The sequence below is a fragment of the Myotis nattereri genome (genome assembly GCF_964212035.1).
Source record: "Myotis nattereri genome assembly, chromosome: 1".
Lineage (NCBI taxonomy): Eukaryota > Metazoa > Chordata > Mammalia > Chiroptera > Vespertilionidae > Myotis > Myotis nattereri.
In genome coordinates, this window is record NC_138075.1 from 55,191,646 (window position 1) to 55,213,023 (window position 21,378).

Here is a 21,378-nt window from a genome sequence, read left to right on the forward strand (position 1 = left end):
GTGAAGGGGACGGAGGTGCAGTGAGAATGTGGGGTGTCCAACAAGCTCTCTCTCACTCCCCTTGCTATCCTCCCCCGGAACACCGGGGCTTGTGTGCGGGGGAAGCCCCTGTGTTCAGGTGCTGGGCACCCATGAGGAGCCTGCCCCGCACCCACATAGCCTCTTCTGGGTAAGCTGGGCCGCAGCTGCTGGAACCGCAGGGGCTGGTCGGGCTTGCCGTGGGTTCACGCAAGAGCCACTGTGCGAGGCCGGCCGGGAGGGATTGCGCTGCCCGCCTGGCTTCCATGGGGTGCTGCTGGGAAACCCAGAGGCCCATGCTGCGGTGTCTGGCTGCACTCATCGCATCTCTGTGTGGCAACTTGAGCACTGTGACTTCAGGTGGAGGTGGGCACGCGAGGGCCCAGGGGCCCAGGTGCTGCCCAGGGCCCAGAGGTTAGCTGGGACCTGCCCATCCACACCAGATGCTTGCACTTTGATTGCTGGCCAGGCCTAGGGATCGTACCTGAGCATGGATTTCTTGCACCGGGCCTCTAGTATTAATTAACATTCATTGGTGATCACACTATGCCGGGTGTCTTTATTGGATGTATCACTCAATCTTCACAACAATACTTTGTGATAAGTGCTGCTATTCTTATTTTAGAGGAAATGTTCAGAAAGGATAAACAAATACCCAATAAGTAAGCCTGTGGGATTTGAACCCAGATCTGTCTGCATCTGAAACCTGTGTTCTTTCTACTCAGTTACATGTCATTTCTACTTCAACAGTGAGGTCTAGCATATTGAAAAGTTGTTTGGAGTATTAAGCAATAATCATTATTGAATTTATATATTTTACTAGAGGCCCAGTGCACAAAAATTTGTGCACTGGTGGGGGTCCCTCAGCTCAGCCTGTGCCCTCTTGCAGTCTGGGACCCCTTGGGGGATGTCCACCTGCTGGCTTAGACCCGCTCCCCGGGGGATCGGGCCTAAGCTGGCAGTCAGACATCCCTTTGGCAGCCCAGGAGCCCTCGGGGGATGTCCACTTGCCAGCGGGGAGCAGGCCTAAGCTGCAGTTGGCCAGCCTTAGCGCTGCTGAGGAGGCAGAAGAGGCTCCTGCCACCACCACTGTGCTGGCAGCCATCAGCCTGGCTTGTGGCTGAGCAGAGCTCCCCCTGTGGGAGCACACTGACCACCAGGGGGCAGCTCCTGCATTGAGCATCTGACCCCTGGTGGTCAGTGTGTGTCATAGTGACCAGTCATTCCCAGTCTTTCTGCTGTTAGTGTCAATTTGCATATTACCATTTTATTATATAGGATAGAGGCCTGGTGCATGGGTGTGGCCAGCCTGAATGAGTGGCTGAGGGCTGTTTTCAGGCTGGCCATGCCCCCTGATGACCCAAGCTCCCAGCCTCTCCTTTTTTTCTTTTTCTTTTTTTTTCTGGGATTTATTTATCTTCTATAATTGAAACTTTGTAGTCTTGAGCAGAGCCGAGAGCTGGCCAGGACAGGTGGGAAGCTTGGCTTTCTCCATTGCCTGGTACAACCCAAGCCTCCTGCTCGCTCCAGCTCTGTGGCTGCCGCCATCTTAGTTGGGTTAATTTGCATACTCATCCCTGATTGGCTTGTGGGTGTGGCTTGTGGACGTGGCTTGAGTGTAGCGGAGGGATGGTTAATTTACATGTTTCTCTTTTATTATATAGGATTGTGTTTTAATATTTATGTGCAAGTTAACTTCTAAAATATCTCCTTCTTTAATATCATTTCAACAAACTATACCAACTAGAGTATATGAAAACATTTTCTTTCATATTTTAAATACTGCTAAACAAACTGAATGTTTTCAAGTACTATTGAAACCCTTCCTAGCCGATTTGGCTCATTGGATAGAGCGTTGGCCTGCAGACCAAAGGGTCCCAAGTTCGATTCTGGTCAAGGGCACATATTTTGGTTGCAGGCTCCTTCCCTCTCGGCCCTGGTTGGGGCACATGCAGGAGGTAACCAATCGATGTGTTTCTCTCACATCTGATATTTCTCTCTGTCTTTCCCTCTCTCTAAAAATCACTGGAAAAATATCCTCGGATGAGTATTAAAAAAAAAAAAAAAGAAATTAATTGAGTACTATTGGAACCCAAACACACTTTTATAGATAAGAAGTATTTTCAACATTTGATCATGCTGATATTTATACAGTTTAATTCAATTTATGAATATTGTATAAATGATTTTATGTTTATCTTTATATTGAGATTCACTTACATTTTTTTATTTTTTTTAAATTAAATAGTTATTGTTCAGATTATTATAGTTGTTCCTCTTTTCCCCCCCATAACTCCCCTCCATCCAGTTCCCACCCCACCCTCTGCCCTTACCACCCCCCCCCCCACTGTCCTCATCCATAGGTGTACAATTTTTTTCCAGTCTCTTCCCGCACCCCCCACACCCCTTTACCCCCTGAGAATAGTCAGTCCACTCCCTTTCTGTGCCCCTGATTCTATTATAATCACCAGTTTATTCTGTTCATCAGATTATTTATTCACTTGATTTTTAGATTCACTTGTTGATAGATATGTATTTGTTGTTCATAATTTTTATCTTTACCTTTTTCTTCTTCTTCCTCTTCTTAAAGGATACCTTTCAGCATTTCATATGATACTGGTTTGGTGGTGATGAACTCCTTTAGCTTTTCCTTATCTGTGAAGCTCTTTATCTGACCTTCAATTCTGAATGATAGCTTTGCTGGGTAAAGTAATCTAGGTTGTAGGTTCTTGGTATTCATCACTTTGAATATTTCTTGCAACTCCCTTCTGGCCTGCATAGTTTCTGTGGAGAAATCAGCTGACAGTCGTATGGGTACTCCCTTGTAGGTAACTGACTGTATTTCTCTTGCTGCTTTTAAGATTCTCTCTGTCTTTTGCTCTTGGCATTTTAATTATGATGTGTCTTGGTGTCCTCTTTGAATTCTTTTTGTTTGGGGTTCTCTGCGCTTCCTGGACTTGTAAGTCTATTTCTTTCATCAGGTAGGGGAAGTTTTCTGTCATTATTTCTTCAAATAGGTTTTCAATATCTTGCTCTCTCTTCTTCTGGCACCCCCATAATTCGGATGTTGGTACGGTTGAAGTTGTCCCAGGCGCTCCTTACACTATCTTCATATTTTTGGATTCTTTTTTCTTTTTGTTTTTTCGGTTGGGTGTTTTTTGCTTCTTCGTATTTCAAATCTTTGACTTGATTATTGCGATCCTCTAGTCTGCTGTTGGAACTCTTTGTGCACTGGGCAGGGGGGTCCCTCAGCCCGGCCCATGCCCTCTCACAGTCTGGGAACCCTCGTGGGATGACCACCTGCTGACTTAGGCCCGTTCCCCGGGGGATTGGACCTAAGCTGGCAATCAGACATCCCTCTGGCAGCCCGGCAACCGTTGGGGGATGTCCACTTGCCAGCGGGGAGCAGACCTAAGCTGCAGTCGGACATCTTAGCGCTGCTGAGGAGGCAGGAGAGGCTCCCACCACCACCGCTGTACTGGCAGCCATCAGCCTGGCTTGTGGCTGAGCAGAGCTCCCCCTGTGGGAGCGCACTGACCACCAGAGGGCAACTCCTGCATTGAGCATCTGCCCCCTGCTGGTCAGTGTGTGTCATAGTGACCAGTCATTCCCAGTCTTTCTGCTGTTAGGGTCAGTTTGCATATTACCCTTTTACCATATAGGATAGAGGCCTGGTGCATGGGTGGGGGACAGCTGGTTTGCCCTGAAGGGTGTCCCGGATCAGGGTGGGAGTCCCGCTTGGGTGCCTGGCCAGCCTGGATGAGGGGCTGATGGCTGTTTTCAGGCTGGCCACACCCCCTTTTGGGTGGGAGTCCCCACTGGGGTGCCTGGCCAGTCTGGGTGAGGGGCTGAGGGCTGTTTTCAGGCTTGCTGGCGACTGAAGCTACCAGCCTCTTCTTTTTTTATTTTTTTTTTCTGGGATTTATTTACCTTCTATAATTGAAACTTTTTTGATGTCACTGGAGCTGAGAGCTGGCTCTTGCTCGCTCCAGCTCTGAGGCCACGGCCTGCTGAAAGCAGGTATCTGGGGTTTGTTTAGCTTCTATAAGTGAAACTTTGTTGCTTTTGGAGCTCAGAGCTGGGCCACGGCTGGCAGGGAACCTTGGCTTCCTCCATCACTGGAGCAAGCAAGCCTCCTGCTCACTTCAGCTGCATGGCTGCCAGCCGCCATCTTGGTTGGGTTAATTTGCATATCGTGCTGATTAGCCAATGGGAGGCGTAGCAAAAGTATGGTCAATTACCATGTTTGTCTATTATTAGATAGGATTCTTTATTTCAGTCAGTGTTTGCTTAATTTCTAGTTGGTCCTTTTTCATAACTTCGAGGGTCTCACTAGATTTCTTGAGGGTCTCACTAAATTTAACGGCGGTTTCTAGAAAATTCTTTTTTTTAAAAAATTTTTTTATTGTTTTATTGCTTAAAGTATTATAAAGGGTATTACATATGTGTCCTTTTTTTTTCTTCCCCCCTGCCCTTGACAATCCCCTGGCCTCCCCTACGAAAATTCTTGAAAAACCTTATAAGTGTAGTTTTTTTTTTTTTAAATATATTTTATTGATTTTTTGCAGAGAGGAAGGGAGAGAGATAGAGAGTTAGAAACATCGATGAGAGAGAAATATCGATCAGCCGCCTCCTGCACACCCCCCACTGGGGATATGCCCGCAACCCAGGTACATGCCCTTGACCGGAATCAAACCCGGGACCCCTCAGTCCGCAGGCCGACGCTCCATCCACTGAGCCAAACCGGTCTCGGCTATAAGTGTAGTTTTGAACTCTATATCCAGTAGTTTGCTTTCCTCCATTTCTGTCATTTGTGACCTGTTTCTTTGTCTCTGCATTTTTTATACTTCCCTGTGTTGATAGAGTGGCTTTATGTGCTAGGTGTCCTATAGGGCCCAGTGGCTCAGCCTCCCTAATTACCTAAGGAGGACACTCTTTGTGCACCCCTTTGTGGGGTTTGTGCACAGTCTTGTTGTAGTTAAGCCTTGATTGTTGTATGTATCACTAGGAGGAATTGATCTCCAGGCCAATTGGCTGTGAGAATCAGCTGTCTGCAGTGGGAAAACTTCTGTGCTGGAGCCACCCTTCTGGGGCAAGACTTGCTTCAGTGGGGCTTTGGTGCTCACTGAGTCTGCCCCCTGAGTGTATCCCTTATGGATCTGAGGAGTTGTAATCTGGATGGTCCCACTCTGACCACTGGGTACACTGGCTCTTGGATCTCTAAGGAGGTGCTAATTTAGCCTCTTCCTGAAGCTACCCAGCAGGAGCTATGGAAAGATCGGCAGATTCCTCTTCTTTTTTGGGGGTGTTGGAGGTGCCCAGAGGAGGCCCAGCTGTGAAGCAGTGCAAGCTGCTGTGGAGTCTTGGGGCTTCTTTTGGAGGTGCTGGGTCTCTCTGACCCAGCTGCAGTTTGTTAGGTAATTTTCAGATTGCAAAGGGCCAGGCCTTTCATATGCAAAAGCCTCTGTGCACAGTTTGGGTGGGGCGGGGTCTCAGGTGACCAACAGGGCGGAGCAAGCAGCTATGGCTGCTCCTCAGTCCTACCCTAAGAGGCCCCACGTCTCAGTGTCCCGGTAATCGCTGTAAGCACCTCTGAGAGAAAGCCGCCCTCGAGTTCCGACCGATGCCAGACAGTCCAGTTTCTCTCCGTATGAGTCTGGGTCCCCAGAGACTCACCCAGAACTGGAGTCAGAGCAGTCGGGAGCTTGAGACTCCCTCCCGATTGGAAAAGACAACCGTGCCCTCAGTTGCTAGCCCTTTCCACGTGCGCCTCCATACCTCTGTACTTTACTTCCGCACCTCTTTGAGTCTCAGTGTGCTTTTCTCTTTCCTTCTAGTTGTAGAATTTCCACTCAACCAGCCTTCCTGTGGTTCTAGATGATGTCCGTTTTGTCTTTTAGTTGTATTTTTGAAGTGGTTGTGCGAGGCAGCAATTTCCAGTGTTTACCTATGCCGCCATCTTGGTTTCTCAAGATTCACTTACATTTTAAAATTGTTTACTTATTGCCTGGTCAGCATGGCTCAGTATTTGAGCATCAACCTATGAACCAGGAAGTCATGATTTAATTCTCAGTCAGGACACATGCCAGGGTTGCAGGCTCTATCCCCAGTGCGGGGCATGCAGGAGGTGGCTGTTCAATGATTCTCTCTCATCATTAATGATTCTATCTCTTTCTCCTTCTCCCTTCTTTCTGAAATCAATAAAAACATATTTTTTAAATGTTTACTTACTGATTTTTAGAGAGAAAGAGGAATGGAGAAGGAGAGAGAGAAACATGAATTTGTTGTTGCACTTACTTATGCATTCATTGGTTGCTTCTTATATGTGGCCTGACCAGGGATCGGACCCACAACCTTGGTGTATCAGGATGATGCTCTACCAGTGGTTGGCAAACTGCGGCTCTTGAGCCACATGCGGCTCTTTGGTCTCTTGAGTGTGGCTCTTCCACAAAATACCATGTGCGGGTGGGCACAGACAGTGCGATTGAAACTGCGTGGCCCATGTGCAGAAGTTGGTATTTTGTGGAGGAGCCACACTCAAGGGGCCAAAGAGGAGCATGTGGCTCGTGAGCTGCAGTTTGCCGACTGCTAACCAATTGAACTACCCTGCCAGGGCAGATTCACTTATATTTTTTTGTTTCTCATACTGTCTTTGTCCAGATTTGATAGCAAGTTACCCTATAAATTATGGAACTTTTTTCTTTTTGTATTCCTTGAAACAGTTTGGTTACATATGAAATATATGTTGCTTGAAGGTTTAATAAAACTATTTCTACCACTGTCTAGGTATGGATTATTTATGGAAGTACATTTAGTTTCTTTATAGTTACCAGTTATTTAGATTTTCTGTGTTGTTTTTTTTTCAAGTCAATTTTGGTAATTTGTTTTCTAGGAAATTATGCATATTATCTTTTCAAATTTATTGGCATAAAGTTTCTCTTATTTGCTTATCTCTATTCTGTCTATACTGATATCATTTCTTTATTTCTAATACTGTTTTTTTCCCTTGATCAACTATTGCAGCATTTTGCAAATTTTTGTAGTCTGTTCAAAAAAAAGTAATTTTTGGTTTTGTTGATCCTTTCTGTTGTTTCTTTCTTTTTTTTTCTGTTCTCTTAATTCCTGTGTTTGTTTTTATTTTGTCATTTTCTGTTTTGCTTTTATTTTGATTCTTCTTTTGGGGTTTTCTGTGTTCTTTGTCCAACTTGTTTTAATTACGTTTTTAAATCTTTTAATACATGCATTTGAAATTATTTTTTCTTTTTATTAAACATATTTTAATAAAGGAAGGGAGAGGAAGAGAGAGAGAGAAAGACATCAGTGATGAAAGAGAATCATTGATAGGCTGCCACCTACATGAGCCCCACTGGGGATCGAGTCCGCAACCTGGGCATGTGCCCCAACCAGGAATTGAACTGTGACCTCCTGGTTCCTAGATTGAAACAACCACAGAGCTACGCTGGCCAGGTTAGCTGCCATACTTTCAATGGTGGATTTTACATTCCTTCTTGTAGGAAGTTTCTTTGGTTTATTTGTATAGGATTTTAGAAGTACCTTTGATGGGTAATTTATTTAAAAATCAGTTTGACTATTAACTAGAAAATGAGAACTAAATAACTAACTAATACTATTTTTGAAGGGAGAAACTCAGAAAACATATTTTCTGAGAAGTTAAAGGAAGACAGTATTCCTGCTCCTCGCTCTGTAGGCAGTATTCAAGTCAACTTCACCCCTCGAGTATTCCCAACTGCTCTCCGGGAATCACGAGTAGCAGAAGAGGAGGAGGTAGGTGTACTTGCTGTTAGTACAATGACCACAGTGAAAATTCTTTATTTTTTATTTCATCTGTTTGAAACAACTAGTGTGTCTGAAATTCTTAAGTACTTATTAAACTGAAGACATTACTTCATGAATATATTTTAGTATTTCCTTATGAGAAAAATATATTTTGCAGGATTATTTTTTGGCTCCAGAATGCTGATGAGCAAACACTGATTTAATATGCAGCAGTCTTGCTTATTCCAGGAGATAAACTGTTTCATGTGCCATTTATTTTATCAAATACACCATTTTCTAGAATAGATTTGTAAAGTTTAGATCAGTATATGTTGTGGTAAGAATAGATTTGGACATTTATTATTAATATATTATATTACAATTAATTATTAATGTCAGGTATTCTAATGTTTGATGCTTTGGAGTTAATATCTCTCATCATTTATAAGTTCCTGAGCTTTAAGATTTTAAATATTGCATCTTTAGTTATATAAGCACTAACAACTGCATTTCTTTATGGTAAGGTGTGAACTGATACCTCTCTCAATTGAAAAGTTGTGGAAATAGCTCTATCTAGGTGGCTCAGTTAGTTGGAGCATCATCCCGCACACCAAAAGTATGTGGTTTGATTTTGGTCAGGGCACATACCTAGGTTGTGTGTTTGATCCTTTGGTGGAGCACATAAGGAAGGCAGCCGCTTGATGTTTCTCTCTCACATCAGTGTTCCTCTCTCTCTCATTCTCTCTCTCTCTCTCTCTCTCTCTCTCTCTCTCTCTCTCTCTCTCTCCTAGAACTAAAATCAATAGACATGTCTTCAGGTGAGGATGAAGGGGAAAACAATGTTGTGCAAGTAATTGAAGATATTTAAGGCATAATAACAATTTATAAATATTAACATTTTTTATTAAACAATATTACTTTTATATTTGCTATTGTTTTATTTTGTTATTATAAAATATTATTATAATTATAAAGTTTTTTCAATATAGAAAAATAAGAACAAGAAGAGTGAAATAACACATAAACTCCCAAATTTGGATGAAATTTGGACTAGAAAATTTTATACATTTAATCTTAACCAGCTAGTTAACATTTTTTAATGCATAAAAATTAAAATCACCTTCAAGTACTGTATCAGTCTGCTCCGGCTGCTATAACAAAATACCATAGACTAGGTGTGGCTTAAACAACAGACATTCATTTCATAGTTCTGGAGGCTGGGAAGTCCAAGATCAAGGTGCAGGGGTTGGGTGGTGGAGAGGAAGAACATGAACTCTGGTCTCTTCCTCTTGTATAAGAACATTAATCCTATCATTTGGGCCCTACTCTCATTACTCCCCAATGGCTCCATCTCCAGATATCATCATATTGGTGGTTATGACTTGAACATATGAGTTTGGGGGGGACACAAACATTCATTCCATAAAAGGTAGTATTTCTGTTTCTGCTTTTTCTTTCTTTTTTTAAATCCTCACCCGAGGATATTTTTTTTCATTGGTTTTTAGAGAGAGTGGAAGAGAGAGGGAAAGACAGAGAAATATCTATGTGAGAGAAATACATCCATTGGTTGTCTCCTGCACAAGCCCAGGCTGGCAAGAAGCCTGCAACTGAGGTACGTGCCCTTGACCGGAATTGAACATAGGACCCTTCGGACGCTCTATCCACTGAGCAAAACTGCCTAGGGCTACCATTTCTGTTTTATGTAGGAAGATGGAAAAGCTAAAAGATTTCATTCTCATTTCAGTGGCTACACAAACAAGCAGAGGCACAAAGAGCAATGAATACTGATATTCCTGAACTTAGTGATTTAAAAGAAGAAGAAAAGAACCCAGAATGGTTGAAGGATAAAGGAAAGTAAGTTTGGACTCTGGCCATGAGATTTAAAGTAAATTTATGTAGCCATTCATTTTTCTCACATTTCCCAGCTATCTTGACATATATGCTTCTGTGTGTGGCTGTTGGGAAGAGATGACGCAAATAAACAAATTAGGTAGGCAGGACCCTTCATATGAAAAGGTCAAATCAGTCTGGCTGGTTGAGCATTGACCTATGAAGCAGGAGGTCATGGTTAGATTTCTGGTCAGGACACATTCTTAGTCAGATTCCTGCCCAGGTTGTGGGCTCGATCAATGATTCTCTCTCATCATTGATGTTTCTATCTCTCGTCCTTCCTCTCTGAAATCAATAAAAAAAAGACATTTAAAAAAAAGTCAGATCATATAATAAGTAAGTAAGGCTCTTATTTTTATTTTTTAAATATTTAAATGTTATAGAAATGAAAAATATCACATCTTTTGGATGGCTTATTAAAATCTCTTTTTCATTCACTTACATTTTATATAAGTTCTACCTAATACCTCACTTAAAAACTTGAGCTTCTTTGATTATTCATATCCATATTTTAAAAGGTTAGCAAATTATCTTATAAATTATAATTTTATATTCAGGTAATTTTTTTCCCATTTACATATATATGACTACATGTGAATATTTTTATACAATTATCAAAAACAGTGAGTTCTGGTACATTCTGAGTGGCAATTTGAATTCATATTTTAAAGTAATAATAGATATTGTTTAATATATCATATATACTTTCGTATTTCCTATTGCTGCCATAACAAACTTAGTGGCTGAAAACATTACTAATTTATTATCTTAACAGGTTTTTTTAAAATTCCTTTTTTAAAAAATTTTTGTTGTTTATTGATTTGAGAGAGAGAGAGAGAGTGGGGGGGGGGGGGAAGGAGAGAGAAACATTTCTTTGTCATTCCATTTATTTATTCACTCATTGGTTGATTCTTGTATGTGCCCTGACTGAGGCAGCCATGACTGGTAGATTGTAATTACATCAGTGTTTTTATGTTTTTGTACCATTTTGCCTTACAGTCTTCAATTGTGTAGAACAAGAAAGAGATGCAAAATAAGAGGACAGGAAGAGAGTTAAAAATGAGGAGAGATGGAAGAAAACTTAGTAACTAATGACGTTCAGAGAAACAGAGCAAAGTACTGTTAATCATAATGCCAAGTGCAAACAGATAAAAGGAAATTAAGAATTGTTAGAAGTGTATCCTCTCCGGCAATGTAATACAGTACAGAAGATAGAAACAGTCATAGTAGAACTGATTCAGAAGCAATGTGTTGAATTTAAGCCAAAGGATGAAATGCTTTCATCTCCAGAGGCTGTGTTTTATGGTAGCCTTCTGTATTTACACGGGCAAAAATAGCCCAGCTGTCCTTACAGTGCTACCCTTTCAGAAAAGGGTACAGGTGGGCACGCCTTTCAAAAGAGCAATAGCTTGGGGAAACTCTTTAGGACAGTGGTTGCCAACTGATGGTCTGTGGACCACTGGTTATCCGTGAGGTCCTAAAGGTTGGCGACCGCTGCTTTAGGGGATTATATGTACTCAAAAATAATCTTGTAGAGAAAGCCACAGAGTGTCTTCATTTTCTTTACCTAGCCTTCCGTTGCTGTGTCTTAGTTTTAAATGTCGAATTTACCTTTCAGGAAAATATATAATCTTAATTTTATTTGCTCATGTAAGCATTTTACCTCTTCCAATTAACAGTATGTGCAAGAAGCTTTTTACTCAGAACATCTCACATAAAACAGAGTCTAGGTGCTCCTATTTAGATATGATGCTGTTTAACAGCCTTGTGTGACTTAGAGTCTAAATAACTTTAATTGCTACCCTTCCAGACACTTGTAATCATACAAGGTAGATGGACCATTGTTCTGTCCCACTGACATTACTCTGTGCGTGATTTTTATTGGAGGTTTTTTGTTGTTGTTGTTGTTGTTGTTTTTAACTAACTCTGTCTTAATCTCAGACTTCAAGTCTCTTTTCCCCCACAGTAGAATCCCATCTGCATAACTCAGCAAATTCCAATGTTAGATAGGAGGGAATCAAGGATATAGAATCAATGAATAATTCTATAATTTAGCATCCAGCATCGTGGTACTATTGCTACATAAGGTCGCCTACTCTAGTTCTAGTGTCTGAATTTTCTTTTTATTCTCTTGGCCATGTGCCAGATTTTGTATCCTCGCTGATGCTTTTAGGAGTGAGGCTCTGCTTTGCTTTTGTTTTCTTTCTTGCCACTCAGGCTAATTCTGCTTCTGAACCCCAACTTTGTATGTAGCAGCCTGCTATTTCCTGACAGACTAAACTAGTACCAACTTGTCTGAATTTCTGTATGACTGCAGTTTCTGAATATGGATTTTTACCTTCCTGTCTGGATGTCCTTTTATTTTATGTTGGACTTTTAAGAAATTAAACTTATTGAGGTATCATTGGTTAATAATATTATATCATTTTCAGGTGCACAACATTATAATTTGACATCTGTATACTCTATTGTGTGCTCACCACCCAAAGTCTAGTTTCCCTCATGTTGAACTTTTTGATGCTGATTGTCTGCCACCTGTTAATACCTTCTCCCAACACAGCTTTCGGTTCTACTTGCCAAATTGAATTTCTTTGTAATACTTTGGTTTGGGTCCATGCCTTAGCAAGACAGTAACAAGTTAGCTACCACAGTTTAGTGGATGCTGGTGGAAGACAGGAGACTCGTGTGTCAAAGACAAAGGACTTCATTATTCAAGGCATGGCAAGCAGTGTGAGCTTCATTGATGTTGGTTCCTTTTGTCCCTCAAGTCTCACAAGGCCAGTGCAGAGGTGGGGCTGGGTGAATGCTATACACACAGTAGGTTAGCACCACAGCGGAGAAGGCTAAGCTTAGGGAGTACAGTTTTCTATAAGATTGTGAGCAAACCTGTCCAACCTTTGCCTTGCAGGGAGTTATTGTCTATATCTTACTGAGCAACAACAAATCTGCTCTTTGCCCCAGAAAGAGACACTATTTTTGTCTTTCAAGGTTGTCTGCTATACAGACATCTTTTGTCTGTCCCATACAAAATCTGTCAGTGGATCTGACATAAGACATGTGGGAGACTCACTTAGAACTGCCTCCCAACAGCCCCTCATACCTGCCTACGTTTAGTACAGAGCGGCCAAATATGCCTTGCTTTGCTGCATTTTAAAGCTCTGTTTGTTTATGAGTTATTTATGCTGCTACCTTTTGCCTGACTGAAAGATGTTTAGATTTCATATTCTAAGATGACTTCTTTGATGTAATTATAATTCTGTTCAGTTGCTTGTTTATATGAGTTTTACAGCCCATAATATTGTGTTGCAGTGCACCTATTATGGCCTGACTTGTCATTTTGTTTTTATGTCATATCCTTTTCCTCCTTCTACCCTGAGTGCTAAATTGCAGTGGTTGACGTGCCTAAGGCACACATATCAGTTTCAGAAGCTCTTGAGATGCCCACGTATATTTTATACCCAGACAAGATGTTGAAGGAGACCAGGCCTGTCAAAGTCCTTTGGGGGACACGTGGGTACTATTGCCCACAAAACAAAGCCATTCTGTCTTCCGTTGGAACGTGTTGCTCCCTACCCCTATTCCAGTTTCTAAGCCCCACTACTTCTGATTTCTCTCTTTTTTCCTTTCATTACTTCCCTCCACTTTGCTTCTTTCTTAACACTCCTGCTTTTGTTGCTTCTCCCACACTCAGCTGTTGTACAGAATGTTTGACACTTTTGGCCATTGCCAGTTAGAATGTTTCTTTCTAAAAATTAGAGGAGTTTGCAATTGTCCATGTCTCTTGAATACAATAAGCGTTCAATATGTATTAAATGAGTGCTTTTGCATAATTCTTTTCATTAGCATTGCCTTATTTAGGGCATCTGGGTAGACTTGATGGTTATTAGCTACTCTGTTTATGTATTTATTATTTTATTTTTTTAAATATATTTTTTATTGATTTTAGAAAGGAAGAGAGAGAGAGAGAAGGAGATAGAAACATCAATGATGAGAGAGAATCATTGATTGTCTGGCTCCTGCATGCCACCTACTGGGGATCAAGTCCACAACCTGGGCATGTGCCCTGATCGCGAATCAAACTGTGACCTCCTGGTTCATAGATCGATACTCAACCACTGAGCCATGCTGACTGGGCATTAGCTTCTCTGTTTAAATTTTGTGTTCAAAGATTATATTTTAGACAGAGGTTTAATTTTTTTTCTCTTGAAACTTGACTATTTCTGAGTTCAGACTGTTTTTGGTTATTTAAAGTAGTATTGAACTTTAAAAAATGTAGCCCTGCCTGGCTTGTGTGCCTCAGTGGTTGAACATTGACCTATGAACCAGGAGGTCACAGTTCGATTCCTGGTCAGGGCACATGCCCTGGTTGCAGGTTCAGTCTCCAGTAGGAGGTGTGCAGGAGGCAGCAGATCAATGATTCTCTCTCATCATTGATGTTTCTCTCTCTCCCTCTTCCTATCTGAAATAAATTTAAAAAATGCAAAAATAAATTAAAATAAAAATGAACAACAAAAAATGTGTAAACGTGCAAAAAAAAAAATGAACCAGTGTTTTGTTTTGTTTTGTTTTGTTTTTAATAAAAGAATGTAGCCCTGCTGGTGTGGTTCAGTTAGTTGAAGGTCATCCTGTGCACCAAAAGGTTGCTGGTTTGATTCCGGATCAGAGAACATGCCCTGGTTTTGGGCTAGATTCCCATTCGGGTGTGTGCAGGAGGCAGCCAATTGATGTTTCTCTCTCATTGGTGTTTCTGTCTTTCTATCTCTTCCTTCCTCTCTCTAAAATCAATAAAAAATGTATATATTAAAAAAGCTCAGCCACGGTTTGGGCTGTGTGCTTTCTTCATTTGCACCCAGCAGGGGGAGTTTATCCAATTTTGCATGCTCTAACTTTGGAAACAAAGTCACAGGCTTCATTCTCTTTTCTTTTTTTTAAAAAAATATATTTTTATTGATTTCAGAGAAGAAAAAAGAGGAAGAGAGAGAGAGAAACATCAATGATGAGAAGGAATCATTTATTGGATGCCTCCTGCATGCCCCACACTGGGGATTGAGCCCACAACCCAGGCATGTGCCCTTGACCAGAATCAAATCTGGGACCCTTCTGTCTGTCTGCAGGCCGATGCTATCCACTGAGCCAAACCGGCTAGGGCAACAGGCTTCATTCTGAATAGACCAAGTTAGGTTATAGCACCATCCCTGAGTCAATCATTGTAGCAAGGAGGATGGAAATGTGTGTATGACCTTAGACTACTTATGTCTACCCTTGGAGGTAGGGGTGAGGTCATGCTGATTACATCCTGATGTATGTGGAGTCAGTATAGCCTGTAACCTCCATTATACAGGGAATAGAAAAGGAGGTAAGCCATTCCCTTTGCCAAATATCATTAGATATTATTTCTGTGTTTCTGTTTCAATATTAATATTGTTTATTTTTGTTTTGTTTTTGTCTCATTAGCAAATTGTTTGCAACAGAAAACTATTTGGCAGCTATTAATGCATACAACTTAGCCATAAGACTAAATACTAAGATTCCACTATTGTATCTGAATCGGGCTGCTTGCCACCTAAAATTAAAAAACTTACACAAGGCCATCGAAGATTCTTCTAAGGTATATATATTTATCTACATATGATACTTTAAAATTGTTATACTCCTATTTATTGGTGTAAATGATGACCTTACCTTTTATGTGTCAAACTTAAATAATTGAGAATTATTTAAATAATAAAGGATTTTAACAATCATCGTGTTTATTACATTTTTTTTTCGGGGGAAAAAAATTTATTTATGTATTTTTTTTGCATGGACAAGTTTCTTGAGCCTTTAAGTTAGATTAGAAATCCCCTATCAATTGCTACTAAATTGCTTTGGTCTATCAGTTGAAATTCACATGGAAATGAGCAAATTGCTGTCAGTTTGTGCTCACCCTTTTTCTTATTAAAATTTTGGACACATAATACAAGGTGGAAGGAAAAATACTTGGTATCACTGCCGCTTGCACAGTAAAAGCCTATCTCAATAATTGTTTTCACATTTTCAGAGTAACTTAGTATATCCTAATTTTCATTACTGATATGTCATTATCTTACACTGCTAGGTTTTTTTTTCATATCAAAGTAACTTGTTTGAAGGGAAAATCAATGCAAAAATCTCTTATGTGGGTTCTTGAAATTGAGGATATGGAAGAAACGACTAAGTCCTCATACTCTGATCTCATTAAGCTACTGACCATCTGACAATATTTTTAAATCTAGTTTTCCCTTTACTAGAACAATTTTGTACATAAACAAATACTTACTGAATAAACGAATAAACTGAATCATCTAATTTGAATATAAAGAGCCAAAAATGCTACTTAATCATTCTTGCTAGTAAAGATAAAGCTTTAGAGATTTCAGATGATGAACCGAATTAAAACTTTGGAGAAGAGGGGTATGAGTCTCATATAGGAACAATTGAACAATTCCTTAAATTGCTCAACATAAATATATGTATTTAATAAATTCCTATAGTAGCTAAGCCAAAAGTTTAGGTGGGTGAGAGCTTGAGGCTTGTTTTTAAAGTTAAAGTTTTTACCATATTTTTGTTTAGATTTGAATTAGAAAGTTATGTTTTCCCCTTATTATTATTATTATTTTGTAAGGCACTAGAATTATTGACACCACCTGTTGCAGACAATGCTAATGCAAGAATGAAGGCATACGTACGACGTGGAACAGCATTCTGTCAACTAGAATTGTATGTAGAAGGTAAGAAAATGAAAGAGATGTTTCAAGTTTCAAATTATACTCTGGAAAAAAATGTTATTAGGCTTATTTAAGATCATGACTGTTTAGAACTCCATTATTTTATATATATATATATCTATATATATATTTTAAATATATTTTATTGATTTTTTACAGAGAGGAAGGGAGAGAGATAGAGAGTTAGAAACATCGATGAGAGAGAAACATCGATCAGCTGCCTCCTGCACATCTCCTACTGGGGATGTGCCCGCAACCCAGGTACAATGCCCTTGACCGGAATCGAACCTGGGACCCCTCAGTCCGCAAGCTGACGCTCTATCCACTGAGCCAAACCGGTTTCGGCCATTATTTTATATTTTTATGACTTTATTTAATCTTTGTAACTTATCTGACATAAATTTTTTGAAATATTTTAACAATTGGTTCTTATATAAGGGAGTTAGAACAAGATGTGAACAAGTGTAGATCTAGGAAATGCTGTGATATCAACTTTTCCATGAAAAGATGTGTGATATAGGATATAAATGACTCACTTATGATATAATGGAAATTTTAAAATGAGCTTCTTTGGTCACACACATGCATGTGCTCAGAAATAACTGATCTACCACAATGTATTATTATTACATATGTTTGTGTGTTTTTTGTTTTTTTTAAATATGGAACATGCTAATCTCTGTATGTTCCAATTTTAGTATGTGTGCTGCCGAAGCAAGCACTTGTTATGTATATATGTGTAACACTGTACTAAGGTTTGTAACTAAGCCCTATGTGTATCGAAGCCATCTCACTTATTTAATTGTTATTATTTTACATTTTTAATGTATTTAGGGCTTATTTACAGTTAGCTACTCACGTTGTTCCAAAGGCAAAATATTGTAGTAGCGAGGTTTCATCTTCAGTTCTCCTTTTCCCATACCTCCTTCCCAGATGGTTTTTTAGCTTCCCTTCATTCAAGGCCTAATGGACTCTAGCCTTTAAAAGTTTTATTATTTCTGAGTTCATTTTTAAACTTATTACTGCCATTTTTAGAAGATTTTTCTAACCAAAGCATTTATATTATGTATATATGCTAATATAGTATCTTATCTAGCTTCATGAGGATAAAAAAATACCAAGACAGGAATGAAACATTATAAAACTATCTTTTCAAATTATAGTAGCATCAGGCTTTTTTGAGCTAAAGATGAGAAAATGAAGGGTTGGAAAAGTTAAGTGATTTGTCTGAAGTAGCATGGCAAATCAATACAGCACTTAGAACTCAAGTTTCCTTCCTCCCAAAGAAATTCTTCCTACTGTTTTATTGGTAATGATTTACCAACCCATCCACAATGCTTTCTTTCTTAACCAATTTTCCTCAAAGGAATTCTGTAGCTATAACTACAGGAAAAAAAACACACCATAAACTACAGTTTATGAATTATATAAAGTATGAATTGTCTACCAAAATTATTTTTAGAAATTTAGAATTTCTAAATAAGATGCCATTTATTACTTTTTTTAAAAAAAATCTTCAACCTGTGGATATTTTTAAATTGATTTTAGAGAGAGGAAGGGAGAGAGAGAGAGAGAAGCATCAATGTGAGAGAATCATTGATCAGATGCCTCCTTACAAGCCCCAACCAGGAATCGAATCCATAACCTCTGGGTACATGGGAGGAAGCTCCAACCAACTGAGCTACCTGGGCAGGGCCCATTTATTACTTTTTCATTGAGGCGATAAAAATGTCCTTTCATTATATGACTTTTATTGATTCTGTTCATGCTTTAATGAATTTAAGCTTTTAGCTTATTTGTTCTTGAATTTGAAATAACTGCTTCTTACTGAATCCTGAATGAACTCATTATAATTATTCGCAAAATCACGGAAAAATTTCTGCAGTCTGTTAGAGCTACTGCCATGTGTGTGAAGATGTGAATCTGATTTAAAGCCTGGTACTGGTCCTGAGCCATATCCTTGGTGGTTATTTGTATTTTTAAAAAATATTGTCTAAGCCCTGGCCGGTGTGGCTCAGTTGGTTGAGCATCATCCCATGCACCAAGAGAGTTTGCCTAGTGGATTCCTGATCAGGGCACATGGCCAGGCTTCAGGCATCAACCCCACTAGGCAGTGGGTAGGAGGCAGCCAATTGAGGTTTCTCTCTCATCCATGTTTCTCTCTCCCCCCTTCCTTCCTCTCTCTCTAAAAATATTTAAAAATATATATTGTCTAGATAATACAAGTAAGTATTTATGAAATATTTTCTTGATCATTATTGCTATATAAATATAGGCCTACAGGATTATGAAGCTGCACTTAAGATTGATCCGTCCAACAAAATTGTACAAAATGATGCTGAGAAGATTCGGGACATAATTCAAGGAACAGAAGTAAAATCTTAATGACTCCTGGAAGCAACTAGGTATTGTAATGAGTTTTGTTTAGAGTTTTTTCAAAATAACTGGAGGCATTGGGAATCTTTGTACATGTTATGGGTAATTGTGCAGAATCACTTTATTTTAGTGTTCTAGTGCTGTTGGAAGGAAAAATATTACAAATTTATGTTTGAGATGCATGGTCTCTGGTTAAGTAAATCAAAATAATCTATTTCAATTCTTTATCTCTTTATATTAATATATAATTTAGTTACATATTTTTGTTACTGAATTCAGCTTGCCCTTATAACCAATAAAATATTTGTTGGTATGATGATTACCAAGACACTTACTGATTCATTTTTAATAAGGCAAAATTTTAAAATTAGAGATTGTGTTTAAAAAGTATTTTGTCTGTATTAAATATTCTATTTGTCTGACTGGTTGACTTTGGTAAAATCAGTACTGATGTTTTCACATAGTTTCCAAGTGCACAGGACCTGTTTTATTTATTTTTCTTATACTCACCTGAGGATATTTTTTCTATTTTAGAGAGTGGAAGGGAGAGGGAGAGACAGAGAGAAACATTGATGTGACAGACACACATTGATTAGTTGTCTCCCGCATGCCCCTGACCAGGGCCAGGAGCCTGCAATCAAGGTACGTGCCCTTGACCAGAACTGAACCAAGGACCATTTAGTCCACAGTCTGACACGTTATCCACCGAGCCAAACCAGCTAGGGCTCTTTTTTTTTTTTCTTTTAATGTCTCTACCACCTGTTGTTTGAGGTTGGATCAGTCCAACCTAGTAAAATAGCTATTTGGAATATCTTATTTTCACATTCAAACACTGTCTGGTAAAGATACATTTTCTAGTATTTTCAAGTACCCCAGGAAAAAAAAGAACAAAAGGTAAAATGTTTAGTTAGAATGTTATGTTATTGGCAGATGTATGTGGCAAATCAAATCATAAAGTTGCTTGGCAAACATGGAATGGGAACAAAGGAGAATTAGTTTGATGAGTGGAATGTTTCATGGCATCATGTATCCAATTCTACGCAACAGGCTTCTTTCCAATAAAGGGCCTCCACCAACTTGAAATACTTAGGCTTATCACAATTGGATGCAAGAAAATAAAGATGGGCTTGGCACTTGTCTAAGACTTTGACACCTTTGGGAATTCCAAGTGCTAGGCGCTTATGTAGGGGCGGAGAAACTTTTCTCTAGCCTCATGGTTCTTTTGGCTGGTCTAAAAATCAAATAGACATGAGAAAAGGAGGCCTCGGGGACAGGTTCACGGGATTTGTCTGGGACAAATTGCTGCAGCCTATTGCCCTCCTGGTCCCTTCGAGTTTAGGAGAAAAGTAGGAGGGGAGGCATGGGTATGTTCCTGGGAGGGAGAGCACCTTCGTTTTGAAGGGTTTTAAAGGCTGAGCATTTAGGGGAGGTGTTATGGGAGGATCTCAATAAAAAATGCAACAGAATGAGGTTTATTCTCGTAACTTCATTTGTCCTTGGGTGTGGTTGGCAAAATGACACTAATTGGATTTCAGCTGTCTTCCTGAGTGGGGTGATTTAAGCTATTCACCCTCTGGTTGGGGAGAAGTGCAAACCATTTACTCTTAAGTGTCCCTGGTTTAAGGACGATAGGATTTACTGGATGGCTACAACTGCTTGGCATCGAGATTTTGTAGATGGCTGCAAACTGCTGTTTAACTATCTCAGTGTCCTTATTCTGCTTGTCCTGGCTTACTAGCCTGTGTCATCAGTTTGGTTTTTGTGGTGGCAGGCAGCTGAACCTTGGTATTGGTTACAGCAACAGCTGATTTTCCTCACATAGTCCCTTCACTTCCTTCAGGGCTGTGAGCAGACCTTATCAGAGACCTTCCTTGACTGACTACCTAAAATAACTTCTTGCCCGAGCACTCCCTCTCTCCTAACCCTATTTATTTTTTTCCATAACACTTATCACCTGGCATGTTTCATACATATAGTCATATATACAGATATTTACATGTAAAATATATATATAAAATAAATGCATGCATTACACATAACTATATATATAAAAGGCTAAGCCACTGTCCACCCGGCCGATAGGTATGATGCACACTGACCACCAGGGGGCAGACGCTCAGCTGTGGTTCTCGGGTGATGCACCCCAAAACCAGAGAAGAGGAAGCCCAATTCCTCCTGGGGCTGCGTGATTCCACCTTCAGCCGTGGGTTATGTTGGTTCTGGGGCACTGTCGGCTCTGAATCTGGTTTACTGCTCACTTGTGTTTGCGTTCCACACCCTGTATGACAGCAACTTTGCAGAGTGCCCTCTTGCACTCCGGGACCCCTTGGGGGATGTCACAGAGCTGGTTTCGGCCCCATCCCCGCAGGCCAGGCTGAGGGACCCCACCTGCCGGAGGGATCCCGCTCACTCCACAGACGCCCTTCCAGCCATGCTCCACCCCAGGTGTGGCCGGCCGGGGAGGGGCTGCAGGAGGTTGGCTCCAGGGCGTGTCCGGCCCTTCTCGCCCAGTCCCACCCCATCGGCCACCTTCTAATTAATTTCCTTTCAATGTGCACGAATCTGTGCCCTG

The 21,378-nt window shown here is 40.2% G+C and overlaps 1 protein-coding gene across 2 annotated transcripts in view; it reads left to right on the forward strand.

Moving 5' to 3' along the window:
* Positions 1-18,837, forward strand: part of DNAAF4 (dynein axonemal assembly factor 4) — a gene marked incomplete at its 5' end in the record, with an annotated part of 30,469 nt that extends 11,632 nt beyond the window's left edge. For both annotated transcript variants that reach the window (XM_081112073.1, XM_081112074.1), the window contains 5 exons: positions 7,658-7,803; positions 9,539-9,648; positions 15,139-15,292; positions 16,328-16,433; positions 18,706-18,837. In XM_081112073.1, coding sequence (XP_080968199.1) covers positions 7,658-7,803; positions 9,539-9,648; positions 15,139-15,292; positions 16,328-16,433; positions 18,706-18,815 — 626 coding nt within the window. In that variant the 3' untranslated portion in view covers positions 18,816-18,837. The remainder of the gene's footprint in view (positions 1-7,657; positions 7,804-9,538; positions 9,649-15,138; positions 15,293-16,327; positions 16,434-18,705) is intronic.
* Positions 18,838-21,378: the final 2,541 nt, after the last annotated feature.